Source organism: Vicugna pacos, chromosome 13 (genome assembly GCF_048564905.1).
Source record: "Vicugna pacos chromosome 13, VicPac4, whole genome shotgun sequence".
Lineage (NCBI taxonomy): Eukaryota > Metazoa > Chordata > Mammalia > Artiodactyla > Camelidae > Vicugna > Vicugna pacos.
Window position 1 is genome coordinate 55810314 of NC_132999.1, and position 24979 is coordinate 55835292.

Genomic DNA, 24979 nt, shown 5'->3' on the forward strand with positions numbered 1-24979 from the left:
AGATGCCTGCAGCACCAGCAGGTAACTTTAGCGGGAAGACGTGGGTGGGGACTGAGGGGCGTGGGCAGCCACTACTCAGGTGGCCCAGGGGACCAGCTCTCCCAACCCTTCAAGAAGATGCACAAGTCTAAATTTTATGGGACATCTCTCCGTCATTAAGAGTTGGCAACTAATTCCATTTTCTAAAAAATTCAGTGTGGGCCTAAATACAGCCTGAATTTGGCCTGAGGTGGGAGAGACTTAAGATGCAGGACTCTGAAGCTTAGAAATGCCAGGGACCCTGGATTATCTTGTCCCAGCCCTGCTTCCCAGGGATCAAAGATGACAATGCACGTTGACAGCATCATGCACTGTACAGTGCGGTCCACGTGGAAAGGGCAAGGGTCCTCCCGGTGGCCTTTCCTGAACGTTACAAAGTTCCACCCCATGTAGCTGAAATCTCACCGGCCGTAGTCACAGTTCTGCTTTTGGAGCCTACAGAGCCAGGAGGCTCCCTGTTTTTGCCCAGAAGATCTAAACACCTCCCTGTGACCCCACACGATGTCCCTTCCTTAAGAACAGCCCTTGTTCCCGCCACGTGCCCTGGGGCAGAGCTGCTTCACCCTGAACCATCTAGGCCAACCTCTAACCTCTGGTGAATGAAGGAAGATGGGCCCTGGGGTGCCGGACCCCCTGGATCTGAGCTGCGGGCCACTCAGGTCACAAGCCGTTAGGGAAACAGAGGACTAAATTTACCAACAAGTGACCCTAGGAGGTGACTAATGTTTTTTACACCAGCTTTGTGTTTCAAAAATGGGGTTCTCTACAGATTCATTTGAGCCTTTTTCAAGATCCTTTGTTGCGAGAATATTCCTAGGTTGCAATCCCAAAACATGGCATGGAGTTTCTGTTTTTCTTCTTTAAAAATAATACTAATTGGGGAGGATATAGTTCAAGTGGTGGAGCACATGCTTAGCACACACAAGGTCCTGGGTTCAATCCCCAGTACCTCCTTTAAAAATAAATAAATGAATCTAATTACCTCCCCTGCCCAAAAAAAAAAAAATTAAAATAACACCAATAATAACAACAGCCACCTCGTATTAAGGGCGCTGCCACTTTGTTGACTCTCTCCTTTGCCTCCCAAAAGCCCTGAAGGTCAGGCCAATCTAACTCTTCTCATTTCAGAAGAAGCAGGTGAGGTTCAGAGAGGTTGGGTGATTCCCCTGAGGCCACACAGCAATCCGGATTCATACTTAGACTCTGACTCCACAGCCTGCTCATTTAAGCCCAATACCAGGCTATCATTTCCGGCGTCTTTACTGGCGATTACACTGATGAACAAAATCAGCTTTTATTCTAAAATCACATGACTACTAACAAATGTAGGGGTCTAGTCAAGACTAATCCTCAAGGTGAGGGTGCGGGCTCAGGAAGAAGCGAGGAATCACCTCCTGCAGAGAACACTGCCACCTGGTGGGTGCCGAGGGGCAGGCGGCCGACAGGCCACAGGGCTGGTACGGCGCACAGGTGGGAGGCACGCACCTTGCTGAGGCTGCTGCGGTCGCTGACGCTCTTGGTCAGCTGCTGGATCTCGGCCACCTGGTCGGCCAGCCGCTTCTGCTCATTGAGCTTCTCGGCAAGCGTCTCCAGCTCCGTGAGGGCCAGCTGCAGCGAGAGCCTGTCCGGGTGGCCCCTGGGGGTGTTCTTCAGCATGTCCTGCCAGGGCCCAGAGGGAGCCAAGGCTGAGACCCCCAGCCCAGCAGACCCTTCCCCGACTGGGGCCACAGCCTCGGCCTCCACACCCTCTACGGAGACCAGGCCTGAAAAGGGGCCCAGCTTGCAGCCAGGACAGAAGGTTCCTGATGTAGACAAGGCCTCAAGAAACAGCTAGTGAGTGAAGAAATCAAACAACTGTGTGGACCCATCCCTGATCAGCAGTCCACTGGGATGAGATCCACTCCTGCAGTGGGCGGCTCTGACAGAAGGAACGCTGCTGGGGCCCTCAGCCTGGCTGCTACCCTCCCCAGTGCGGGCTCACCCCCTGACTGAGGGCCCCCAGCAATCAGGGTAGCTGTCCCAAGCTCTCAGGCCCTGTGTGGGGCTGACACCCCCTCAGCAGTCCTTACTGCCCAGGTCAGCACGCTCACCGGGCACCTCCTTCCTGCCAGATGCCCCACAGGCGCTGGGAGCCTGGGCTGATGCCGCCTCCGGTCACTCAGCGTTCCCACGGGCGGGTCCGGGAGCGAAAGAGGGGGTCGGGGGAAAGGGACCTGCCCACAGTGCACAGCCGACCTGTGGCTCATGGGTGACGGATGAGAAGCCCAGCCTCTTGCCCCCTCCCCACGAGGTTCACATCAGCCCCCGCCAGACCCCGAGGGTGGGTGGCCGCCAGAATCCCAGGGGGGTACCTGCAGCAGGAGGATGAACTGCGGGAACCTCTGGATGGGCTTCACCATCAGTCCGTACAGTGTGACGCGGTCGGGGCTGCACACCTGCCGCCGCTGTTGGGGACCAGGTGGAGTCACTCACTGACCCTCTGCAGTGAGGGCCCAGAGCCTGGGGCACAGATGCGGTCCGTCCTGGACTCCTCTGCCCGCGCCCAGGACCTTGCTCAGCCTCAGGCCCGAGAGAAGAGCCCAGGGAGGTCCCTGGTTCCACGGCCAAGGGTCCCTGCCACATCAGGGGTCCCCTGCACAGCCCTTGGTCCAGAGCATCATGTTAAGGTCTCTGGACTAAAAACATGACTAGAACATTCAGCAATTTACTCGAGAGATCAGCCCTCTCAAAGTAGCCAAGACAACCACTCCTTTCACTTAAACTAAAGCAGATGGGCCAGGGCCAGGATGCGGGGTGGGCACAGGGGGTCTCACTGTCCTGTCTCTTGCTTCTGTTTCCACCACTCCACCCACACACCTGTCACCTGGACCCCGCCCTCAGTCCCTACAGCACAGGCTGCTGCCACTTCTCCACCGGCTGCTACTTCCATCTGGCTCCCCCCAAAACTTCAGTGGCTCACGCTGCCTGCAACACGACAACCTAGCCCCTGAGCCTGGAGGCCCAGATCTGCCCAGACTGAACTTGGCTGCTCTGGGCCTCTCTCCTGGGACTCCCCACAGGCACCCAGTGCTCCCAGCATCCAACCAGACTTCCCACACCCATCCTCCTGCCTCTGAGCTTTGCCCCACCACCCTTGCACCTGGAATATCCTCTCCTCTGTCTCCACCTGTTGCCACCTGCCATCCCCCTGGACCCCTGTCAGATGGCACCCTGTTGAGAAACCCCACCCCGACCTTCTGGGATGGGAGCTGTGGGTTCCCCGGCTGAGGCCCCAGCTCCTAGCCCCCTGAAACCTCCGCTCGGTGGCACGCTCCCTGCAGCGGGGTCTTAGTCTGACCCACCCGGCTAAGCACCAAGGAAATGGGAGGGAGGAGGGATACCTGGCCCCAGAGCTACACGAGGCCTTTGGTCCTTTAACCACTCTTCTCTCAGGTGACCTCCAAGGCACCCCTTTAAGGAATTCTCCTCACCCTTTTACAAATGAGGAAAAGGAATCAGCCGGGCCACCACCTGAGCCACACCTGAGACCCACTCCAGCCCAGCCCACCAGACCACCACGGACCCACCCATCATCTCACCCTCGCAAGATGTCACAGGCCTCCCCGCCCACCTGTCAGAGCTCCAGGACCCCAAGCGGCTTACAAACACTTTCTCTTTATCACCCTCCCCTTGCAGGGGGTGAGGGGTGCATTTTCTTCCCGTGGGACTGGGATGCCCCAAGGAAAGAACAGAAGTGTCCAGCCTAAGAAACGACACTACAGCATCCCCTGCCTCGGGGGAAACCTTCCTCCCCTACCATGGCCAGGGCTCCACGGAGTGGGGCCCCGGACCCGCCTCGGGCTCACCTTGAGGAACTCGAGGAAGGCGGGCTTGGTGAGACAGGCCTTCTTGATGATGGACATGGCGTTGGTGAAGTTGTTCACATAGTCACTGTACACGTCTAGCACCATGGACTTGGAGAACTGAAACAGGGGTGGGCCCGGCCCCGGGAGGGTCACCTGCCTGCGAGGGGAAGGGCAGCCAGCACCCCCACCCTCACTGCCGGCCACGACCATCCTCCTCCACCCGGAGGGTCTCAGCTAGCTTTGGGGTCAGGAAACCGGTCACCCAGTGAGGGGAGGGGACAGGGCTCAGAGAGATGAAGAGACACCAAGGTCACAGGGAGGAAGAGGCAGGGCCACTCCTCGTCCCCCAGCACAGCAGCCCTGACCACAGGTGAAGGGGGCCATGACACCCCTTTGCTACAGGCACGTCCTCACCACCCGCTGGCCCTCCACCCTCAAGGACAGCGCTCCTGACCCCGAGCCCTGTGGACACACCAACCAAGGTGTTGAATCTATTGAGCGCTAGGGTTTTCAAAACAATACTTTCTGCCTTTGAGCAGAGCCCAGTTTCCTACAAGAGATGAAAGCAGGTTCCCCTGACTTGACCATTTCTTACCCCAAGAATCTCTCTGGGGCCCACAGACTGCAGTTTGAAAACCCATGAGTCCAGCACACCCCCTCCTTCCATAGATGGGGACCTGAGCCCCGAGAGAGCCCGGGAGCTGCCCCAATTTGCAGAGCTGGGCTGGGACCAGGCCAGATCTCCAAGAGCATGACCCAGTGGGCTGGGCCCCACACCCTGCAGCATCCTCTGGGGCCAAGGCCGTGCTCTGTGTGAGCAACTCAGCAGTCACTGCAAGCACTTGGCCAGTGGCTGCCCACAGTGGCCAGTTTCCTGGAGGAGCTGTCACGTGGGAGGAGCCGGGGCAGCAAGTGGGCTCAACCGGCACCACGCTGGCAGACATCTCCATGGACACACTGGAAGGTGTCACGCCCACCCCCAGCCTAGGTCACGCTGACTCAGGCCCTGCCACCATCTGACCCGACTAGCCTGGAAAGGCGACCAGGTGGAGGCAGGAGGCTGGGCCACGGTTTTCACCTTAGTGGGCTGAGGAAAGAGAATTTGGGGACACCTACTGAAGCCACGAAGAGGTCCCCGATCTTCTCGGTGGAGTCCCACTCGGCCACGCGGGAGGACAGGGCGATCTGGAACATGGAGTGGCAGTGCAGGATCTCCTTCACGCGGAAGAACACGGCCTGGCACTTGCGGGCGCTCAGCGCCTTTGGCTCCATCTCCATCAGAGGGTTGCGGTAATCCTGCCAGGGCGGGCAGGAGTGAGCACCCCCAGGCTAGGCCACCGGCCCCCACCCACTGCCCTCATGGCAACCTGCACGAGGCCAAGAAGAACTCAGCAGACGTTCCTGTCAGGGGGAGCACTCACCCCTCACTCCTCACCTGTCCTCCATGAACATAGCACTCCCAGCCCTTTGGCCCATCCACAACCTACCTCTGTGACTTATGTGTTAAGCTGGGTTTTGGGGGAGACCCAAGGGCTAGCCCAGCCCGGATTGGCTCTGCCCACGACTGAGCCAGTCCATCTAATGGAGCAGTGACAGTGATGCCACAGCAAGGTCCCCGGTCCCCCAGACCCAGAGCCACACACTCCCACGAGCTTTGTCAGAAACATGAGATATTTTCATCTCCACCTGCCTGAGGCCTGGGCTCCCCTACTGTGGATCCAAACTCGGGAGGGGACGCTTCCTCCCACCCCAATTCCCTTCTGTTGTCCTCACTCTGAAAGCCACAACGTCCCAGAAGACTGAGGAACGCAAACTACAGACCAGGGTGGCACACCTTAGTCACACAAGCATCTCCTTAGCAAACCCTGGGCAACCTGATGGCGAGAGAGAGGGTGCAGCCTAATCCCCACCTCAGGGAGCTCCAAGATAACGGGGAGCCACAGCCCCTACCCCAGTGGCTCCTAGAGTGGCGAGGAGGGCACAAGAGGGACTACGTGCCCTCAAGTCTATAGGATGGAGCCCATTTCATTGAATCTTGACATCATTTCAGAAAATGCAGGCTTCCCATGAACACCAGGCATCAGGAATTCATGGTGTCCCCCATGACCTGCTGTCCCCATAAAAGCCTGGGCCTTTGGTCCCTTCCCCTTAAAACTGCCCACAGTGCCAAACACTCCTTGTAAAAATGCCCCTCTGGGGTCTCCTCTGCCCTCTCCCCAGAGCCCTCAGAGTCGTACCTGGAGTACCCGCTTCAGAGACTCCACGTAGCTGCCTTCACTCTGCACAATGGAGCCCAGGATGTGTCTCCGGACCACCTGCTCAGACAGAAAGCACAGTCAGCGCCTGTGCCAACGGCAGCAAGAGCGAGCAGCTGCTGCGTGAGGAGCCCCGGGTACAGGAAGAGCAGCCACGATGCCAGCGGAGCTGATGGCCGTGGGACAGAGGGGAGTGCCCCTCCCAGAGCTGCTCCTGAGACCACTGGAGGCTGGCGGGCCACCATTTCCTTCCAGAACCCCTGCCCACCCCAGACAAACACCCGTGCTCCCTAGACTGCAGGACGGGGGCAGCGGATGCTGGGACTCAGGTCCCACATACACCCAGGAATGGGGAGTCACCACTCTTCTCCACAGGAACAGTTAGCCTCCTCCATCCTTGGACAACTCAAGTAGGAAATTCTTTCTTTGATAGAATAGCCCTTAGGGAGCCCTCCCACCCCACCAAGTGGGCCCCTTCCCCTTCCCGTCCCGCCATCCCCACCTCTCCTTCAGGTGCAGCCCAACTAGCACCCTATCAAGAAGCCTTCACCCGGATCCAGCAGCATGGCTGGGGGGGCCCTTTGTTGCACACTGGAATCACGCGGCTCCCACCCGAGACATTCTGAGTGAATGCTGCGGGGTTCCACCTGGGTAGTGGGGGTTTTTAAGCTTCCCAAGTGATTCTCTTGTGCAGCAAAGCTGGGAAAGAGCTCATGAAAGGCATCACGTGTGAGAGGTGGCCAAGGGGGGAGCCTGTCCACCTTGGCCCAGAGCTGGAGGGTGACTGACCCCCACTGTTTCCCCAACCCATCCTGAGAGCCTCGATCCAGGCTCCACAACCACCATCTCCCTTGCTCCCCTCTGCCGCCTCCCTCCTGCCTCTGCTACAGCCTTGGCATCTCTTCCCACCGTGCTGCATGACCACTGCCCCACAGCTGTGTGACGAGCCAGGCCACCGTCCTTCAAGCTGCCCCACAGTCGGATGCATTGTCAATGATCCCCAGGCTCCCGGGTGTTCCCAGAGCAGAGCTCTCAAGCTCAGCAGGTTGACATTTGGGGCCGTGCTGTGCACTACAGGACATTTATCAGCATCCCTGGCCCCTACCCACTAAATTCCAGCAGCACCCTAAGCTGGGACAACCAAAGCATCACCAGACATTGCCAAATGTCCCTTGGGGGGCAAAACTGCCTCGGTTGAGAGCCCCTGGCCTAGAGTAACGAACATTGCTGATCCAAGAAATGCCAAAAGGCTCCCGAGGAGACAGACCCTGCCGAGGCCAGGAAGGGGAACCCTGGATGACGAACTGGCAGCCTGGGGCACCGCTGGGCTCCAAGCTCCAACAGCTCTGACGGTGACTCACTGCAGGGGAGGGGGCGGGGGGGTCACCATCTCAGTGCCGCCAGGGGCCAGGCAGGCGAAAGAAGGAAGGAAGGAGGCGGATGGACTCCCAGGACGAGCGGTGCAGCCGTATCTCCGACTTTCAAAAGGGGTCCAACATCAGGATTTCCTGCCAACTCCAAGCCGGCCAATCCCTGCCCGGGAGACGTCTTGCTCAGAGTCCTCCTGACCAGAGAGGGGCGGGGGTCTCTCACCCTGTCTCATGGCTGGGAAAACCCCAGTGGGGAGGGACTTAACCATGACTGTGCCAAGGTCCCAGAGCGCAGCTGCCTAGATCTCGTTGTGACACTCCAGGAGAAGGAAGCCCCGGCTCCTGGGAAGCCCACGACAACTCTGAGGCCTGAACTGATGACAGGTGGATGGAGGGTGGGGCCGGGCACCTCCAGAGACTCCCTGAGTTGGATTAGTTCAAAGCTTCACAAACCTTTTATATTGCCGTCCCTTTCTTCAAATCGTTTTGTTTGAAACAGTTACATAGGAGTTGCTCTGGCTGCCAAGAGGCTGGGAAGCAAGAGCTCCAAATGCAGGGGGCCACCCCCACCCCCCAGGACAACAGCATGGAACCTGCGGGGCCCAATCTGCAAAGTCTGTGCCGTTGGTTGAAAACAGAACTCAGAAGGCCCCCCGCCCAGCTGGGGCTCTGCCAAGAACCCCGGATCATCCTCACCTCCCCTGCAAGACCCAGACCTGCAGGGCCCCAGGCGGTAGGTAGGCTGGGAGCCCCAACATCCCTCCCCTTGGAGACACCCTGCTCCTCCCACAGACCTGCTGAGGGCTCAGGCCGTCTGGCATGGGGCCCAGCTCCGGGGCTGGGGGCTTGATGTCTGTAACGCTGACCTCCAGGAGCCCCATGTCTTCCTCCTCCGAATCACCTGGAAAGTCAGATGATGGGCCGGTGACACACGCAAGACAGGGATGACACACGCTGCTGAGACCCCAGGAGCTGGGAACCCCCCTAGACCAAGGTCCTGGGATGAGCAGCTCCTGGGGCCACAGAGGGTTAGAGTCCACTCGCAGCCTTCACTGCCCCGCTGTGCTGGAAGGGTCCACCCAGAAACGAAAGGGAGGGGAGGACGCAGCTCTAAGCAGTGTGTGGCAAGGGCTCGGCTCTCAGAATCCTCTCTGCTGGAGGTCTCTGTCTCTGCTCAGATCCGCCCATTTCTGGCCTGGCAAAGGCCAGGCCGCCCATGTCCCCATCACTAGGCACTAAAAATAGTTTTCTTCTGGATGCCGAAAAGGGGGAAGAAAGTAAGCCCTGAGAAGAACAGGCTGTGTTTTCATCTTTCAAAAAAAAAAAATGCAAAGAGTCCCAACAGGGAAAAAGTTCAGCTGGTGCCCAATAGGAGAACGTGGACATGACAGAGGCAGATCTGAGGACAGATCGAGACAGACAGAGAGGCTCAGGCGGAGAGAAAGAGGGGAGGCCCCGCAGAGTGCAGCGACCCGGCCGGGCAGGGATCCAGCCCCACGAGCGAGGCATGGGCACAAGGAGACGGGACTCTGCTGCTCACGGCTCTGAAACCCGGGGGCAGCCACCACAGCCATGGGCAGCAGGAAGCGGGTGCTGTGGGGAAGCTGGCAAGAAAGAAGAAGTGGCAGCGACTCCAGGGGGCCGAGGGAGTAGGGACACGCAGACGGGTCCTTACCTGAGCAGGAGACAGAAGAGGAGGAGGAGGAGGGGCAGCGGATGACAGCGTGGGGGTGGGGGGGGTGGAGGCCCTCCTGCCTGGCCCACATGGTACCCCGGGCATCACTCCGCACCCACCCCAGCCGCCGGCCCCGCGGCTTCCTCTTCCCCCATGAGCCACTGGGTAACATTCTTGGCTGGTGATTCGAGCCCTGCCACGGCTATTAATAAACGCCTCTGGTGGGAGGGTCACTTTAGGAAAGGCTCTGGACTAGCAGGCAGGGTGGGGAGGGCCTGCGGAGAGCCTGCTGGCCGCCTGGCCAGCCTGGGGGTGGGGAGAGTGACCAGGAACAGTTCCCAGCCAGCCTGACCACGCTGTCCTTTCTCCAGGCCACTCCAAGTTTGGAATGGCTCCTCGGCCCATTCCCCCCTCCATCGGGGGCCAGGGTTCCCCTAAAGGTTTAGCACTGAATCAAGCACACACTGTGATGGGTTTAAACCCATTTCACAGAGGAACCTGCTACTCCAAGAGGGGAAGAACCAGGCGAGGTTATACAGCCAGGAGGTCATGGGACCAGGAGTAGAACTAGGTCGGCGAGATGCCGTCCCAGCACCAAACACCTCCTCTCAGTGGCGGCCACCAAGACTAACGCGTGCCACACAGGGGTCAGGAGCTGTGCAGGGCTCTTTCCATGCGCTACCGCAGTCATTTTCACCAAGGCCCCATGGGACAGATGTTAGATTAGCCCCACTGCATAGATGAGGAAACTGAGGCACAGAGAGGGTAAAATACATAGCTTTTCAAGAGGGTGCAGGGTCTCAAAGATCCCCATGGCTTGAATGCCTGTGCTAACTTGGCCCTCATCTCTCACTCCTGCCCTCACTCCACCTGGAAGAAATCTCTTCCAGCCCCTCCTGCCTGTGTGTTCCCAGGCAAGTCACTGAACCACTCTGTGCCTGTTCCCTCATCTCCAAATGGGAACAAGACAGTCCTCTGCACCTGTTTGATGTTTATAAGGATTAAATGAGAAACTGTAAAGCTCTTAGGAGAGTAGCTGGCACACAACAGATCCTCTATAAATGTTGACTATCAGGAAAATCATTTCTTGAACATCTCATACCTTCCCACCTCCGGGCCATTGCACATGCTGGCTCCTCCTCCCAGAGCATCCATTCCCTGCCACGTTCCTGCTGCCTGAGGAACCTGGGTCTCCTCCTTCTGCTCTCAGCACCTCCCTGACCTTTCATTCCCACACCCTAGACTCACTTCCTCCAGGCTCCTGCCACGGCACCCCACTGTGCGGCTTGTCCATCTGCATTGTCATTTCCTCTTTCCATGCCTGCTCCCCCCACCATACCAGGCGCTCCTGGAGGAAATGCTGCCTACTTCATCTTGGTGTCCCTGCACCCAGCATGGGGCACAGCACTTAGTAGGTATTCAATAAATGTTGGCTGGTGGAGATGGGTGAATGGATAAACGAAGGAATGAACCAGCACATTCAAAGATGAAGCCAGGTGAGCCAGACAGTGTGGAAGGCAGAAGACTAAGTCGGCCATGACAAAGACCACGGAACGGAGAGGCCCACGTGTCCCAGAAGAGACACGAGCACTGACCCTGCCCCCAGCCCAGCCCTCAGCGACTCACCGAGGACATCCTTCCTGTGCAGAAAGGACACTTTGCGCATGACAGCAATCCTCGTCTTCTCCAGCCCGTCCTTGGTCCCGCTCTTGGCAGCCTTCATGAGCTGGGTCATCTGAGCAAAGGCAGAGGAGTTCATCAGAGAAGCGGAGGGAGGCCCTGGGACACCTGCCATCAAAGGCCACCAGCCCCATGTAGGCCTCCCGGCCAGAGCTGCAGACATGGGGATCCCGGGGCCCACTCCCTCCAAGGGAGGTGGCAGCAGAGGCCAAGAAAGACAGCAGGGCAGCACCACCCCGAGACCTCCTGGGAAGGGATGAGAAGGGCTTCAAACCCTGGGGGGATCTCCCTGGGGGACCCTCTTTCCCAGCAAGGGGAGTTCCTGATTTTTTCCCTTTGGGATAAACTGCTGAGTGGGTGTCAAATTACAGACACGCTGCAACACCAGGGAAAGGGCTCGAGGCCTAGAGTCCAAGGCCTGGGTTCAAATCCCAGCCCCACCACCACCACTCCCCAGCAGCATGACTCTGGGCAAGACAACCTCCCTGAGCCGTGGTTTCCTCACTGAACCCCGCCAGGTCTGCGAGGTCAGAACAGACAGGGGCTGGGAAAGCATGCTGGAATGCTGGACAATAAAATGCGCTGGACAAATGCCCAAGCTTAATGTCAAGGGTTAAGAGGAGGTGAGCACCCCATCCAATCTGCAGAACCCTTGCCCCTCAAATAGCTAGATTTCTCACTGAGCCACTGCCCAGGAAGGCGTGGGGAGGCAGAAGCTGCCACAGAGCAGGGGGCAGCTTCCCCTGGGCGGGGAGGACCTGGGGCCCCAGCACAGCAGGCGAAGGAGAACTCGGGGCACAGGTGGAGCCTGGTCCAGGGAGGGGCAGCGGGCACCCTGGGGCTGCAAACAGAGCTGCTGTCCCCTAACTCTCTGCTTTGTCCCTTCAGTCCCCAGCCCGGCCCTGGCAGCCTCCCTGACACACAGCCAGCGCTAGAAGTTTCCAGGAGGATGGAAACACTCCCTATCTGCGCTGTCCAGTACGTGCCGCCAGCCACGCGTAACCACTAAGCACTCAAAAGCCGGCTGGGGCGACCGAGGACCCAAAGTTCTGGCTATACTTAATTTTAACTAATTTAAATTTGAAGAGCCACATGGCTATCATAATGGACAGCACAGCTGTAGGAAAACCCTCTCCTCTGGAAGCTCTCTGCTGAAGGTGGGGAGCGTGCCTCTAGGGGTCCCTGGTCTCTGCGCTCCCTATCACCTTCCTCCAAACACCCCGGGTCCCCCGTGTAAGGGCTCCAGCACTTCTCAAGGTCTGGGCAAGGGAGGTTGGCTGAACACCCAGCGGGCGCTGACGCTGGGGGACAGGGTGGTAGCTTTTCAGGAACAAAGCTGACTTTCTGGAAACAGCCGACAGCCAGTGGGGGCGGGAAAGGGAAGTCTCCGGCCCCTCCCTGCGTCTAAACGGTACAATTCTAGAGCCGTGATTCTTGGACTTGGACTTTCCGAGCGGGGAGGGTGGGATGTCATAACCACCTGTGAATCGAATGACAGGGACCAGAGAAACTGCCAGAGATGCTCTGGGAGGGCCACAGCCCCGAGACTGGACACCTCTGTCCTGAAGCCCAGTTCCTGTCCTGGTAGAAGGCTGTTGGGAGTGCTGTCCTAGGAACCCCTAAAGTGGCCTTTGGGGGAACCATCAGAAGTTCTTGTCCTGGCATTTTCCTGGGTGAAAAGAGCAACAGATGAACACCCTGGAAGCGGTCCCTGAGTCAACCTGCCATCTCCACCATCTCCATGGCACAGAGCGGGGGCCAACTCCCAGGCCAGAGGCAGGGCAAGCCCTCCACATGTTCCCTGCTCCTCTCTGGGCCTCAGCTTCCCTGACCCCCAGTCACAGGCCTCTCAGAGGTTGTGTGTGTATAAGGGCCTCCGCCTCCTCCAGAGAGGCCTCCGGTGTTGATGAAATGGGCGTGGCCACAGGACGGAGGGTGCACAGGCTCGGCTTGAGCCCCAGCTCTGCCGCTGACCCCTGGTGTGACCATCAGCCAGTTACTTCACTTGCCGGCCTCCCTAAGGCTAAATGACAGCCGCAGACAGCTGCCTGTGGGGGCCCTGGGGAGAAAACAGGCAGGCCCACTGTCCACTGAGCTCTTAGACTGTGCTGAGCGCAGCACTGAGCACCTTACAGGGCTGAGCTCACAGCCACCCCGGGATTGGGGCTGGTACTGTTCATGCCCCCATTTCACAGGCAAGGAAACCGAAGCTCAGAGAGGTCAAGATGCCTGCCCAGGATCACACAGCGAGGAAGTGGTGGGACTGGGATTCAAATCCAGGCCTGCAGGCCTCCAAAGCCCACATGCTGGTGCCGGTTAACAGAAGCTCGTGCTGTCTGTCATTGCGATGCACAAATCTGAGTCCCACTGAGGAAAAGGCACGGCGGTTTCTCCTACTGGCACCTTACCCCAGTCTCTCTGAACAGCTCAGAGTGGGAGGAAGGTCCAATGTTACGAACACCCACATTTTTTCCAAGGGTAACCCAAACCCACCCTCCAGAGTTAGCAAATTTACAGATTCCTGGGCCTTGGCCCAGACCAGCAGAATCAGCCTCTCTGGGGGTAGAGCTCGGGAATCTGCATTTTTCAAAGCAGCAGGTGATTCTGAGGGCCCTGAAGTTTGAAAGCCCACCCAGGAATTCTCATGGATGGTTAAGGTGTCACTAAGGGGGGCAGGGAAGAGAGGTGAGGATGCGGACAGGAGCGAGCCGGCTTGCAGCATCGGTCTGTGCAGCAGATACAAGACATGGCCAGGTTCCAGGTCTCGGGGCAGCCCTGGGACTCAGCCCCACCCTCTGCGGCCCCAGAAGCAGCAGGAAAGGCCCCCCGGAGCCCCCAGACTTGGAGGCACAGACAGACAATACCTTACAATCGTACTTGTGCTTCAGCTCCTGCATGTCTCTCCCCCCAACTCTTAACGCCAAGATGTCTCTCTTAGTCCTGGCGTATCTCTCCTTTAGCCTAGTCAGGTCTGGAGAAAGCTGGAGCCCCCAAGCAGCCAGGCAGAAGGAGAGCAGGTGAGAGGAGCAGGCGGGGCAGGCAGGAGACAAAACACGGGCAACAGAGGAAAAAGGAGACTCAGGTGAGGTGGCAGATGGGACCGGGGAGCCTTGGGACCTGGGGGTGGCTGGGCTGCTGCCTGGAATCAGGAGCGTCCAACCTCAACATGCCAGGCAGCTGGGGGCCGGGTCGCTGTAGCTGTGGGGGAGGCGGTGGGGGCGGGGACAGCCCAGGCCCCCTCCCAGGGAAGGGGGACAGTGCTTGGAGGCCAAGAACTGTGTCTCAATCATCTCCCCATCCCGAGGGCTCAGCATGGGGTTCGTGACATAGGAGGTTCTTGGCAAGTTTGTGAGCTGAATGGATGGCAGGTGGATGGATGGGTGGAATGAGTGGGCAAGGGAATAAATGCACAAGTGGGCAAATGCACACACGGGAGAGTGGAGAGACGGGTGGTCGGACAGATGGACGGACTACAGACAGACAGATGGGGTAGACGGACAGGTTCATGGATGGAGGAGTGGATGGGTGAGCAAATGGATAAATTTACTTGGATGACTATAGCTGGGCAAATGGGCAGAGGGATGAACAGACAGTGAGATGAATGAACAAAATCACGGGTGGATTAGTGGCTGGACTGAAGCAGGGCTATGTCAGTACATATTGAACAAGCGGTTCTCCAGGGAAAAGGGTCCTGCTATGGAGTATTTCCATGGTGTGAATACGCCCCCAACACCAGCCAGTTTCAGACTACCAATCACTGAGTGTGAAGTTGGAAAGAGATGTGCACCGCTGGTTTTTGGGTCCTTGTGAGCGAGGACGAGTCAGCTGGAGCACACCACTGGAGGAAGGATGGATGAAGAGAGGAAGGAACAGATGGAAGGAGGGAGGGCTGGGCGGGCATCTGGAGGGACGGGTAGGTGGCTGATTGGCTGACATACTATCTGGGAAGACAAATGGACAGTCGGACGGGACAGTTGGCAGAACAGACAGACATTCAAACGCATCAACTGTATGTGTGATCGTGCTATTTGGTAAAATACACAGAAGACCAGGACGGAGACTACTTGCAGGAAAGCAGATGAGCAGAGGGCAAAGCGCGAGCTCTGGAGGCAGGTGGGCCTGCGTTCAAATCACTGCTCCCTGCTTACCAGCTGCAAAAGTCTCTTTGCCTGAGTTACAGCTTCCTCACTGCTAAAGGGGCCATAATTACAGCTTCACAGTATCACTGAGAAGATTCAATGGTCAGAGCAGGTAAGGCCCAGAGCTTCGCTGAGTGTTCCAAACAACAAAAGCTATCACTACACTATCTTTTAAGTGATGAGTGCTCAGTATTTGTTGAGTGAATGGACAGTTGGTTGGATGGATGGATGGACGGACGGATGGATGGACAGATGGATGGACAAGGTATTTTCTTTCAAATTATATGAGATGCTGAGTTGCGGCTCTACCACTTACGGGCTGTGTGGCCCTCACCACATCATTTAACCTCTCTGAGCTTGTGTCACTGAGGCTCTCTGATCAACAAAAGGAGACTCTTAGAGCAAATGATACCAAGCACCCCAGGGTATTGGGGGAAAATAAATGAAACTGCTCTGTAAGCCGTAGCACACTGGGCAAATGTTCACTGTTGTTATGCAAAGCAGCAGCAGGTCAGGGAGCTGTTGCTCAGACTCTCAAAAAAGCTGGAATTCTGTTTCATCTGTAATAAGACTGACATGACAAACTCATAAAGGCCCTGGGCTCTGCCTCTCTCAGGGTCAGAAGAACTGGGATCACAGGTCAACCATGGAATTGACCAGATCAGTGCGAACAATTACGAAGAGATCACAATCGGATGGAAACGCTCGATGTAGCCCATCCCACAGCTGGGAAAAAACCTCCCACTGACTGTGGGCAGCAGCCAGCAGGCCCTTGTTAACCAGGACCAGGCTCCTGCTTACATCTGTCCCTCTACAGACCCCTCAGTCCCTCTCTTTGGCAAAAATTTGCCCGCTGAGGGGTGGCCTAGCCAGACACCTGCAGGAGGGGCCCCACTGGTTCTCCGGCAGCTGCACAGGGTGCCAGGCCCGCGGTCAGACGCTCAGCACGGGACACAGCACTTCCCCAGATCTCTGCTGCCCAGCGCCCCGGCAGACAACACAGCCCAGCAGTGGAGGCCCCGGCAACACGCAGCTGCTGCAGCACCAGGTGTGGGAGCAGATGCACCCTAAGCAGCTCAGGAGGGCAGGGCCCCACAGGCAGGGCTGGGAGGGGTTTTCTGGGCCGAGGTGGGTGCCAGAGGAAAGGCCCTTCTACATCCCCTTCTCCCTGGGAGCCTGCTACTCGGGGAGCAGGTGGGCTTTGGCCCATGGCTGGAGAAAAAGCCCTCATGGTTAGAAATTCCAAGGACTCTGCCACATCATTTATCTGCTGAGAGTCCCAAGCCCCCAGCTTGAGGATGTGAGGGATGTTAAGTCCACAGGCAGCCCCCAGAGACCCCACCCCGGGGGCTGGGCCAAGGTGAAGGCCAGCCTAGCATTTCTCAGAGTGTCCTGGGGACAGAGCGCTGTTAAAAAGCGGATTGCCAGGCCCCACCCAAGCCCTGAACCTGGGAGTGAGGCCCTGGCATCTGTGATTTCCACCAACTACCCACGTGATCCTAACGCCCATGCAAGTCTAAGGACCACCACTGGAGAGCCCAATTCAGCATCCCCTGCATCCTGCCCAGAGAGGTAACAACAGTTCCCTCCCGGTCCCCAGCAAGAAGGCAGGGGCCGGGAAAGTGGTCATGGGGGATCAGGAGGGACAGCCAGAGACTGAGAACAAGGGGGACCCAGGCCTGGAGTCCCACCTGCTCGCACTCTCCAGAGTCCGGCTGAGATGCACAAGTCCTACCCTCCTATCAAGAGGCTACAGGGTACAGAGGGCGTGGGGGCTTCATAACCAGAGTCCTCTCTCTCCTCAAACTAGACCGCATCTCCCCTTCCAAGGACAGAAGCAGGAATGAGTCTGTTCCCAGACTTTCACCTGGGCCCTTCCTCCAACTGGGGACACCTTTCCCATCTTCTCTGGGTCCTGCACCCCAACTCCCAGCCCACCTTTCTCAGAAGCCTTCTGTGATTAGACCCATCAAATCCCACCTGGGTCAGGCAGGCGGCCATCGGCATACGGGCTCAGGTTTACAGAAAGGCATCTTTTCCCACAGTTTTGACAAATTGTTCCATCTTCGGTATCTTCCTGGACTGTAAAGGTTCCCTGAGCCAGAATTGGGTCTTCCTGTTCCCAGGTACCCCAGCCCACACCCTAAGATACAGCCTGGACACACCATAGGTGTCACAGATGCTTAGTTTTTTTTTGCTAGACATCCAGGTTGTTTTCCGTGGCCCCATCCATGGGGGCCCACCCCAAGGAGGCCTGCTCAGCCCCTGGGCTTCCCGAGTTCGTGGGGAGCCCACCTTTATCTGGGGAAAGTCTGTCTGAAGACTCTAAGCTGTGGGTGCTGCTCTTGCCTGCACCCCACTCCCAGAGGGAATCCCCAGACTCGGAAAGGGGCAACAGGCCCTTGTAATCCCAGCCTGGGCCTGGGGCCCCTGCCTGCTCCCTGCCTCACCTTCAGGCAGGACTTGCTGACAGGTTGAGCCCGTTTGCCTGCCTGTGTCTTTTAAGAGGAACCTGAGAGGGACCCAGTCACCTCTGGTCCCAAATCTCGGCATGGATACACTCTGCCTTCTGGGCTTCTCCAGAACAAATGGGACGAGGAAGGCTGTCACAGAAAAGGGGGAACCAGACAATCCATCCTCCTCTTGGCTTCCGTGGCTCCCTCCACAAAATCAGCAGAATGAGCCCTGTTCCAGGCAGAAACACCAGAAGCAACCACTGCATGGATGGCACTTGGAAAGGCTTTGGAAAGAAGTCTACCGGGCAGCTCTGTCTTAGCCTGCTTGCTCAGCTCTCCAGGGCAGAGGGCTGTGTGGGTCTAGGACTGGTCTAAGAAGCATCCTGTACGGCAAGGATATCAAGTTGATTTGATCCCTTAGTGTCAACTCTAATGGTTGGTCGGGCTGCCCACGCACTGTGCTGAGGAGGATTCCAAAGCCAGATCTGAGCCCGTGAGCATCGTCATCAGCTGCCGGGTCGGCCGCAGGCAGGCACTAACCACTCCCATCCCAGGTTGAGGGCTCTCCACGGCCAATCAGCGACACGGGTGGGTCATTTCCTGTCTCCGGACTACTTGGGCCACTTCCCTCTCTCTCACCACACATTCGTGGGAGTCACTGACGTTTAGATATGCGTCTCAGGCCTGGCCCTCACCACCCTACTTGCAGGTGCCATGGCTGGGATGAGAGACGTCCCCGGCCCCCTCACCTTGGGCTGGAAGGACACTCGGTGCTTGGTGGGCTCCGCCTCCGGCTTGGCCTCGTCCCCCGAGTCCTCGCTGTAGCTCTCAAACTCGCTGGAGCTCCAGCCTAGGTCCTCGGCCTCCCGGGGCGCCCCATCCCGGTGCACATCCTCATAGAGCAGGTTCTTCTCCGCCCCTGCCGGCCAAGAGACAGGGCAGGTGAGTGCAGGCCCTGAGGCCAAGTCTGCCAGACCCAGCTTCTGAACCCAGGCAGGTGGGGGTGGGGGGTGGGCGTGAAGTAGTGAATGAGGTCCTGGCCCTGAGCCTCTGGCTCCACCTCCTCCCATAAGAAGGAGGCAAGGACAACACGACATCCACCCCAGAGGGTGAGGAGGACATGGAAAATGCAGAAAAGCCCAAGAAATGGGCCAGGCACACAGGAAGCTCAGTAACTTCTTCCCACTATTGGCATCCCCTTTCTAGGATCTGAGTGCTCACTCTGGGCCTCTTTGGCATTTTTTCGTAGAAAAAAGAAGATCTACAACCAAATCCTGACTCAAGCCCTCAGGTCTGACCTCAGAATCCTTGGGGGTAAAATGGAGATGTTCTGGAGCCCTCAGTGAGTTAGCTCCCTCACCCCAAATCTGAGTTCCTGTGAGGGTCCAGGATGGTCCAGTAGGGGGCGCGCCTGGCCCAGTGTCCAGGCGCGTTCCCTGATTTTCCGCGGGCCCCACAGGAAATGCCTTGGACTGAAAACAGAGAGTCCACTGGCCTGGAGGAACAAATGCCACCAGGGCCGGCACTCTTGGGGTCCCAGTCAAGTCGGCTTTGAGACGCTGCCTCCAGACTGAGGTAGAAAAGCCACTCTCCCGGGGCCAGAACACAGGGGTCCCAGCCCAGCCCCAGCTCCACTGCCTCACCTTCACCTCCTGGGCTTCACTTCCTGGGCTGTGAAAATGCTTTTTGTCAACACACAAGAAATGTAGTACTGGGAAGAGTTAAGAAAAAAATCTGCTCAGAAACCTCTGCACAACGGGGATGGTAATACGCTGAAAGGTGGAGTAAATAAAATATACACACAGAAAGCTCTCAGCACAGAGCCTGACACATGGCTGGGCTCTCAGCAAAGGGCAGCGGATCATTACTCGTGGGGGCACTGGGTGGGCTCAGGTGTCACTGCACTGATGACCCAAAGCCCCCACCTGCCCCCCCACTGGAAAGCTGGAGGTCTGGAGAGATTGCCGGCCAAAGAGCAAAACAGACCCACTGGGGCTTAGCTGGAGACTCAGGGCCCGGGATCAGGAGGGAGCACGGGGTTATTTTTAAGCAAAAAATAATAGTGACTAATGTCTCCAGGGATGAGAGCAGCTGGTGACCAGGCTGTGACCTTTTGACAAGGCTGCACTGATTGTCCTATCACTGCAGCGAAGGCCCAGTGACCCGGGAGCCAAGGGGCAGAGCCCCGTTCTTGGGGTTGCCCCCGAGGAAGAATCGCGCGGCATCTCGATTGCCTACCTCCCCTTCTGTCAAGGGCCACTGGCCCCCCACCCACTTACATCTACAGGCCACGTCTCACTAGATTCTCCCAGCAGCCCTGTGGGGTCAGCAGGGTGCAGGTTATCACCCCTCCCATTAGACAGATGAGGAAAGGGGCCCAGAGCAGACACACGGCTTGCCTACAGCCAGGCAGTGAGTGGGGAGGGGGCTCCATCCATTCACCACACTGCCTCCTGAGCCTGCGCCAACTCCTCAGCCTTCAGGGGCCTCACAACAGTCTGGTCCCGACCCCCTGCCTCTTGGGGCCTTGGGCTTCACTAGTGCTCAAGACCTTGGCCCCCTTTCCAGAGCACTTGCCACCACCCGCTCACTGCCCCACACCCATTACCCCACGGCATCCTCACAACAGCCCACAGAGGAAGCTGTTATTGCCCATTTTACAGATGCATCGACTAGAGCCAGAGAGATTAAGCCAAAGTTCTCTGGTGCCACCCTCCCCAAAGTCCTGTGAGGTCAGGATATTCTGACTTCATATGATGAAGCCAAGGCCCAAAGTACAGAGCCCTGAGCCCCCAGGATTCTAACCCAGGGCTGTGAGTGCCCACTGGCCCACAGGGCCTGCACCTCACTGATAGCCTCAGAGCATCCACTGAGCCCACGGGCCACGCAGGTCAGTGCGGGGCCCTGGCAGGTGTAATGCTAACAACAGTGTTCCTCGTGTGGGGCACCTGCTGAGGGTCAGCCTCAATCCTCCCAGAGCCTGAGGATGGGGTTCTCTGGGCAGGGGTCCTGATCCTCAATCTACAGGCTCAGAGCCAACTCCCAGGCCACCCGCTGTTACCCATCTTAGGGTAAACCACAGGGCATGACATATCCCCACACCCTGGGGACACGACGGTGCCCGGTGACGACTGGGACCACGTTATTGGTAGTTTGATTTGATTCAGGTGGGAGAACAGCCCAAAGGCGTCAAATAATGGCCAGAGGCCACTCAGATCTCCCGGCTCCAGGACCTTCCTGCAGCCATCTTTTCCCATCTCTCCTGGAATCACATGAGCTACAAGCAGGAATAGGCTCCAAGCTCATCAGAACTTGCTAAAGGGATTTGTGTATCACTGGCCCACCTGTCCCCGTTCCTGGGACAGGCGTCAGGAGTGTGTCTCTGGGGGTCCGAAGGCCTCACTGTGTTGTCTGTGTGTCTCTCCCATTGGACTATATGCTGCCCAGGGATGGTTATAGCCACTCCATCGGCCTAGGAGATCCTCAAATGCAGGGGCTGTTTCCCCCACTAGATGGGAAACCCCTGAAGGCAGACAGAACAATGTAATAGAAAAAGCAGAGTCAAGCAGATGTCTCTTCAAATTCTAGCTGTGTGACCTGGGGCTGGTGGCTTAACCTCTCTGATGTGACCATCAACTGGAGCTATAAGCCCTGCCCTACCGGCCTCACAGGGTTGGCTGAAAAGGGGGAGTAAATGTGCTTCATTTGTCATAAAACACCACCCAAGTCCTTTTGGGGGTAGGGGACAGAGCACTGGACTTGGAGTCAGAGTGACCCAGGTTCAAATCCCAGCCCCACCTCTTCGGTTTCCTTGTGTGAAAATAAGGAAGTAATATCCTAAGTCAAAGTTTGGAAGCAGATTACATGAGACAAAACACGAAGAGAAGAACATGAAGATCGTGTTCAAGTAAAGAGGGCTCTTACTGTGAATGTATATTAAACAGCCCCCTCCCTGGGGAGCCCTCCCTCCAATGAAGTGGGTATATGGGGCCTGCAGGTCCAGCAAGACTGGCCCTCCTCCACCCTGTGTCCCCACTGTGGCCACAATCTCCCTGCCTTCCCAGCCCACCGTGGGCCTTTCCCCCCAGCAGGGTCCAGGCTTTCCCAGGCTTTCTCCGCTTCACCATTCAGCTTTCACAAGCTGTCAGCCCCACAGCCCTGGAAAGCCCGGGCTAATAACCCATTTTCAGGAGGAATGGAGGCTTGGAGAGGTGAATGACTTGCCTGGGGACCACAGCCCAGGATCCCCCTGCTCCCGAAGCTCTAACCCTTCCCCAGCTCTAGCCTGGCCCCGCCCTCAGCCAGCTCCCAACTCTCCCGGGATCATCTGGTGGTTTTAAAGCCAGAAGGAGGGGCCCCAGACTGGGTGGGGCCAGAGAGGAAGTGGAAGGAGAAGACCCTCTCCAGGCCTCGCCCTCCCCACCCCACCAGTCCCGGGAGAAGTGGGCAGCGTGGAAGAGGTTTTACCGGGTTGATGGGCGTCCAGGTTCTCGCAGGGAACGTCGTCGTAAATCACATCTTCTTCCAGGGCGGGGAAAGTAAACCGGTCGACTGGGACAGAAGGGAGAGGAAAAGAGCACAAACCAGGCTGTGGCGGCCCCAGCAGGAGGCGGCTGCCAGACTGACAGCAGGACTGCACCAGCTGGCAGCTCCTCCGCCTGCATCCCCGTGGCTCAGCTGGGCCAGCATCCTGCAGCCCAGCCCCTGGGGAGCCCCTGCCTGCCACTGCTCTCTCCGAGGGCAGACCCGGCTTTCACTGCCTCTTCCCGCCCCCAGCCCCTCCAAGGCACCCTCTTAGTGACTGCAGCACACCCCACCCCCCTCCCTGCCACCCGCAGGCCTGCCCATCTGGCTAGTGGCACCTGCAGGGACATGAAGCAGACCCAGCACCTGTGCCCTGGGGCCCAGAAGCCTCTTCAGTCACTCAGGCCCCCAGGACTACTCCGAAGGGAGCCACTTCCCACCCAGTGGCGGGAGGGCAATGCAGCCCTGGTGAGTAGAAGAAACGCTGCAGAGTGGGGGGAATGGATTAGAGAGTGGGGTTAAGGAGAGCCCCCAAAACTCAGCCAGCGGGGTCCTGATTGGTGGAAAATTCAGCAAATGAGCCCATCAACCCCTAACGTTTTGCTGGGGAGCCACGAGCAGGGCAGAGAGCACACCCTGCCCATGTTAGCAGCCTCCTAGGTAGAAGATGTAACGAGGTCTCCCCACCACCACGTGCTCTGAAATTGTGTGCCCAGTCTCTGCCCTCTTTGTGGGCAGGGGCCCCTGCTGAGCTAGGGTTTGGAAAACCAGTCCCCACCCCTGATGGAAGGCTGTCCTTGCCCCTCAGGCCCTCAGTGAAGACGGGACCAGATGGACTCGGCAGACCCCACTGTCCTAACTGCAGGGCTTCCTGTGGTCCCAGGACCCCCGAGCCCTGTTGGAGCCACACACCCCCACCCAACTTTCCATATGGCTCTCAGACCTGCCCACCTCTCTCCAGCGCTGGCCATCAGCCTCCCTCTTGTGGACAGCCTCCAGCCCACCCACAGCGTCACCCCCATCCCACACTGAGGGGACTGAGGGGACTGAGGGGACTGAAAAGCAAACATGGCCACATGGCTCTCTCGTGGCCTTTCATGATTCCCTGTCGCCTTCAGGATATCACGGTCTCTGAGGCCCCACCTCACCCCGCTCACCCCTCAGACCCCACCCCCACCACACTGAGGCTCAATGCCTCCCAGGTGCCAGGCATCCCCTTGCCCTCGGGCCCCAGCACAGGCCGCCCCCTGTCCCCTGCTCCTTCGCTGTGCCTTCGGGATTCATGAGTTCTCCCAACTCCCACCTCCCCATCCCGGCACCGGCCCTCTGCAAGGTGACTGCCCACCTATGTGTCTGCTTCGGCTCCCAGAGGGACCTTGTCTTGGTCACCAGGGTGCACCCACTGCCCAGATCACCCTGGCCTGCTGCAGGAGCTTCAGAAGGATTTGGGGACCAGATGAACAGCTGAATGTGCGATCCACCCCCACCCCTGGACCTGGGCTCTCATCAGGCAGCAGAGGACGCAGCTCTCAAGTGTGGGCAGTGGCCGGTCCACCTAAGAGCTGCCACCCGGCAAGGACAACCCCTCAGCTCGTGTGAGCCCACTTGGCTCGCTTGGCCTGGAAAAGGGGAGGCGATCCTGACACTGGCCTCCTAGGGTGGGGGGGTGGGGGGGCACTTACTGCGACGGGAGCTCTTCCGCTTCCAGCTGGAGCGCCGGACCCCGGGGAAAGCTGCGTCCACTGCCTCCCCATTGCTCACCACCGCTGGCCCCCTGTGGGCCGAGACACAGGGCCAGTGAGCCCGGAGGACAGATAACTGGTTCCTTGAAGCCTCAGGCAGCCCTCACCAGATGACAGGGCCAGTCACCCCCAAGGCCATGAGTCAGAAGGGCTGGGGAGGCCACAGCTGGGTTGCCTTGAACAAGCCCCTTTCCCTCTCAGTCTCCTCACCTTTAGAAGGAATTGTAAGGCCCACCTGCTGCTTTACAAAAACATAAAGGTCACATGTATTCACAGTCTTGAGTCATAAGGATCAAGTGTTCTCCAAGCAAGAGTAACCTGTCCTTCACCCTCCAGGGCTGACTCAGTGGGAATCTCCATGTCCCCATTCTCCACACACGAAATGGAGGCCAGGGCTGGGGGGCCCTGCCTCTGAGACACAAGGACCTGGAAGCTCACAAGATCATGCACAAAAGACTAAGCTTAGTCCCCACAAATGCTTGAGGACAGGCTGCACTCAGAAACAAGCTTCCTGGGAGCAGAGGAGCAAAGGGAAAGCAGCGGGGAAAGAGCAGACATAACCTTCACTGAGTGATCAAGTAAACGTCCCCAGTGATGTTCTGCAGATATCATGTCCCCTGAGAAAGATGCGTCACCTTGGTGGGATCCTTAACCCAAACCCATGACTCTGGGCTAATCACGAGAAAAACACCAAACAAACCCAGATTAGGGGAGGGGAAGGCATTCTGTAAGATACCTGCCCATTACTCCTTAACACTCTCAAGATCATGAAAAAAATGGGAAAACTGAGAGACTGCCAGACCGGAGCAGACAAAATGACAACTGAGTGCCACATGGGCCCTGGATGGGATCCCAGGACAGAATAGGGACATAAGTAGAAAAACTGGTGAAATCCAGGTAAAGGCAGGAGTTCAGAGAATGGGGATGTACCAACACTAGTTCCTCAGTTTTGACAAATGTCCTGTGGTCGTGTGAGATGTTAACAATAGGGAAAACAGGGTGATGAGGGGGTATACGGAACTCTATGTGCTACCTTCACAATCTAAAACTAGCCTAAGGTCAAAGTTTTTGTTTGGATTTTTTTAAGCCCATGCTCAAAAAAAAAAAAAGCCACATCTGCCAATCCAGAGAGTAGAGGACTTCAACTGTCCAAGGCAGCAGCTACTGTTGCCAAGAATTGACTTAAACTTGCCAGCACCCGAGCCCTTAGTGGGAAGGGGTAGGGGAGTAGGAAGGGGAGGAGCCAGAGGGAGA

General features: G+C 57.7%; 1 protein-coding gene across 6 annotated transcripts in view; it reads right to left on the bottom strand.

Annotated features, from left to right (window-relative positions):
• Nucleotides 1-24979, bottom strand: part of ARHGEF10L (Rho guanine nucleotide exchange factor 10 like) — a 150268-nt gene that overhangs the window by 57973 nt on the left and 67316 nt on the right. For all 6 annotated transcript variants that reach the window (XM_072975269.1, XM_072975268.1, XM_072975266.1 and 3 more), the window contains 10 exons: nucleotides 23666-23757; nucleotides 21927-22010; nucleotides 18209-18378; nucleotides 10811-10919; nucleotides 8304-8410; nucleotides 6122-6199; nucleotides 5001-5180; nucleotides 3885-4001; nucleotides 2391-2483; nucleotides 1525-1698 (listed from right to left, as the gene is read on the bottom strand). In XM_072975269.1, coding sequence (XP_072831370.1) covers nucleotides 1525-1698; nucleotides 2391-2483; nucleotides 3885-4001; nucleotides 5001-5180; nucleotides 6122-6199; nucleotides 8304-8410; nucleotides 10811-10919; nucleotides 18209-18378; nucleotides 21927-22010; nucleotides 23666-23757 — 1204 coding nt within the window. The remainder of the gene's footprint in view (nucleotides 1-1524; nucleotides 1699-2390; nucleotides 2484-3884; nucleotides 4002-5000; nucleotides 5181-6121; nucleotides 6200-8303; nucleotides 8411-10810; nucleotides 10920-18208; nucleotides 18379-21926; nucleotides 22011-23665; nucleotides 23758-24979) is intronic.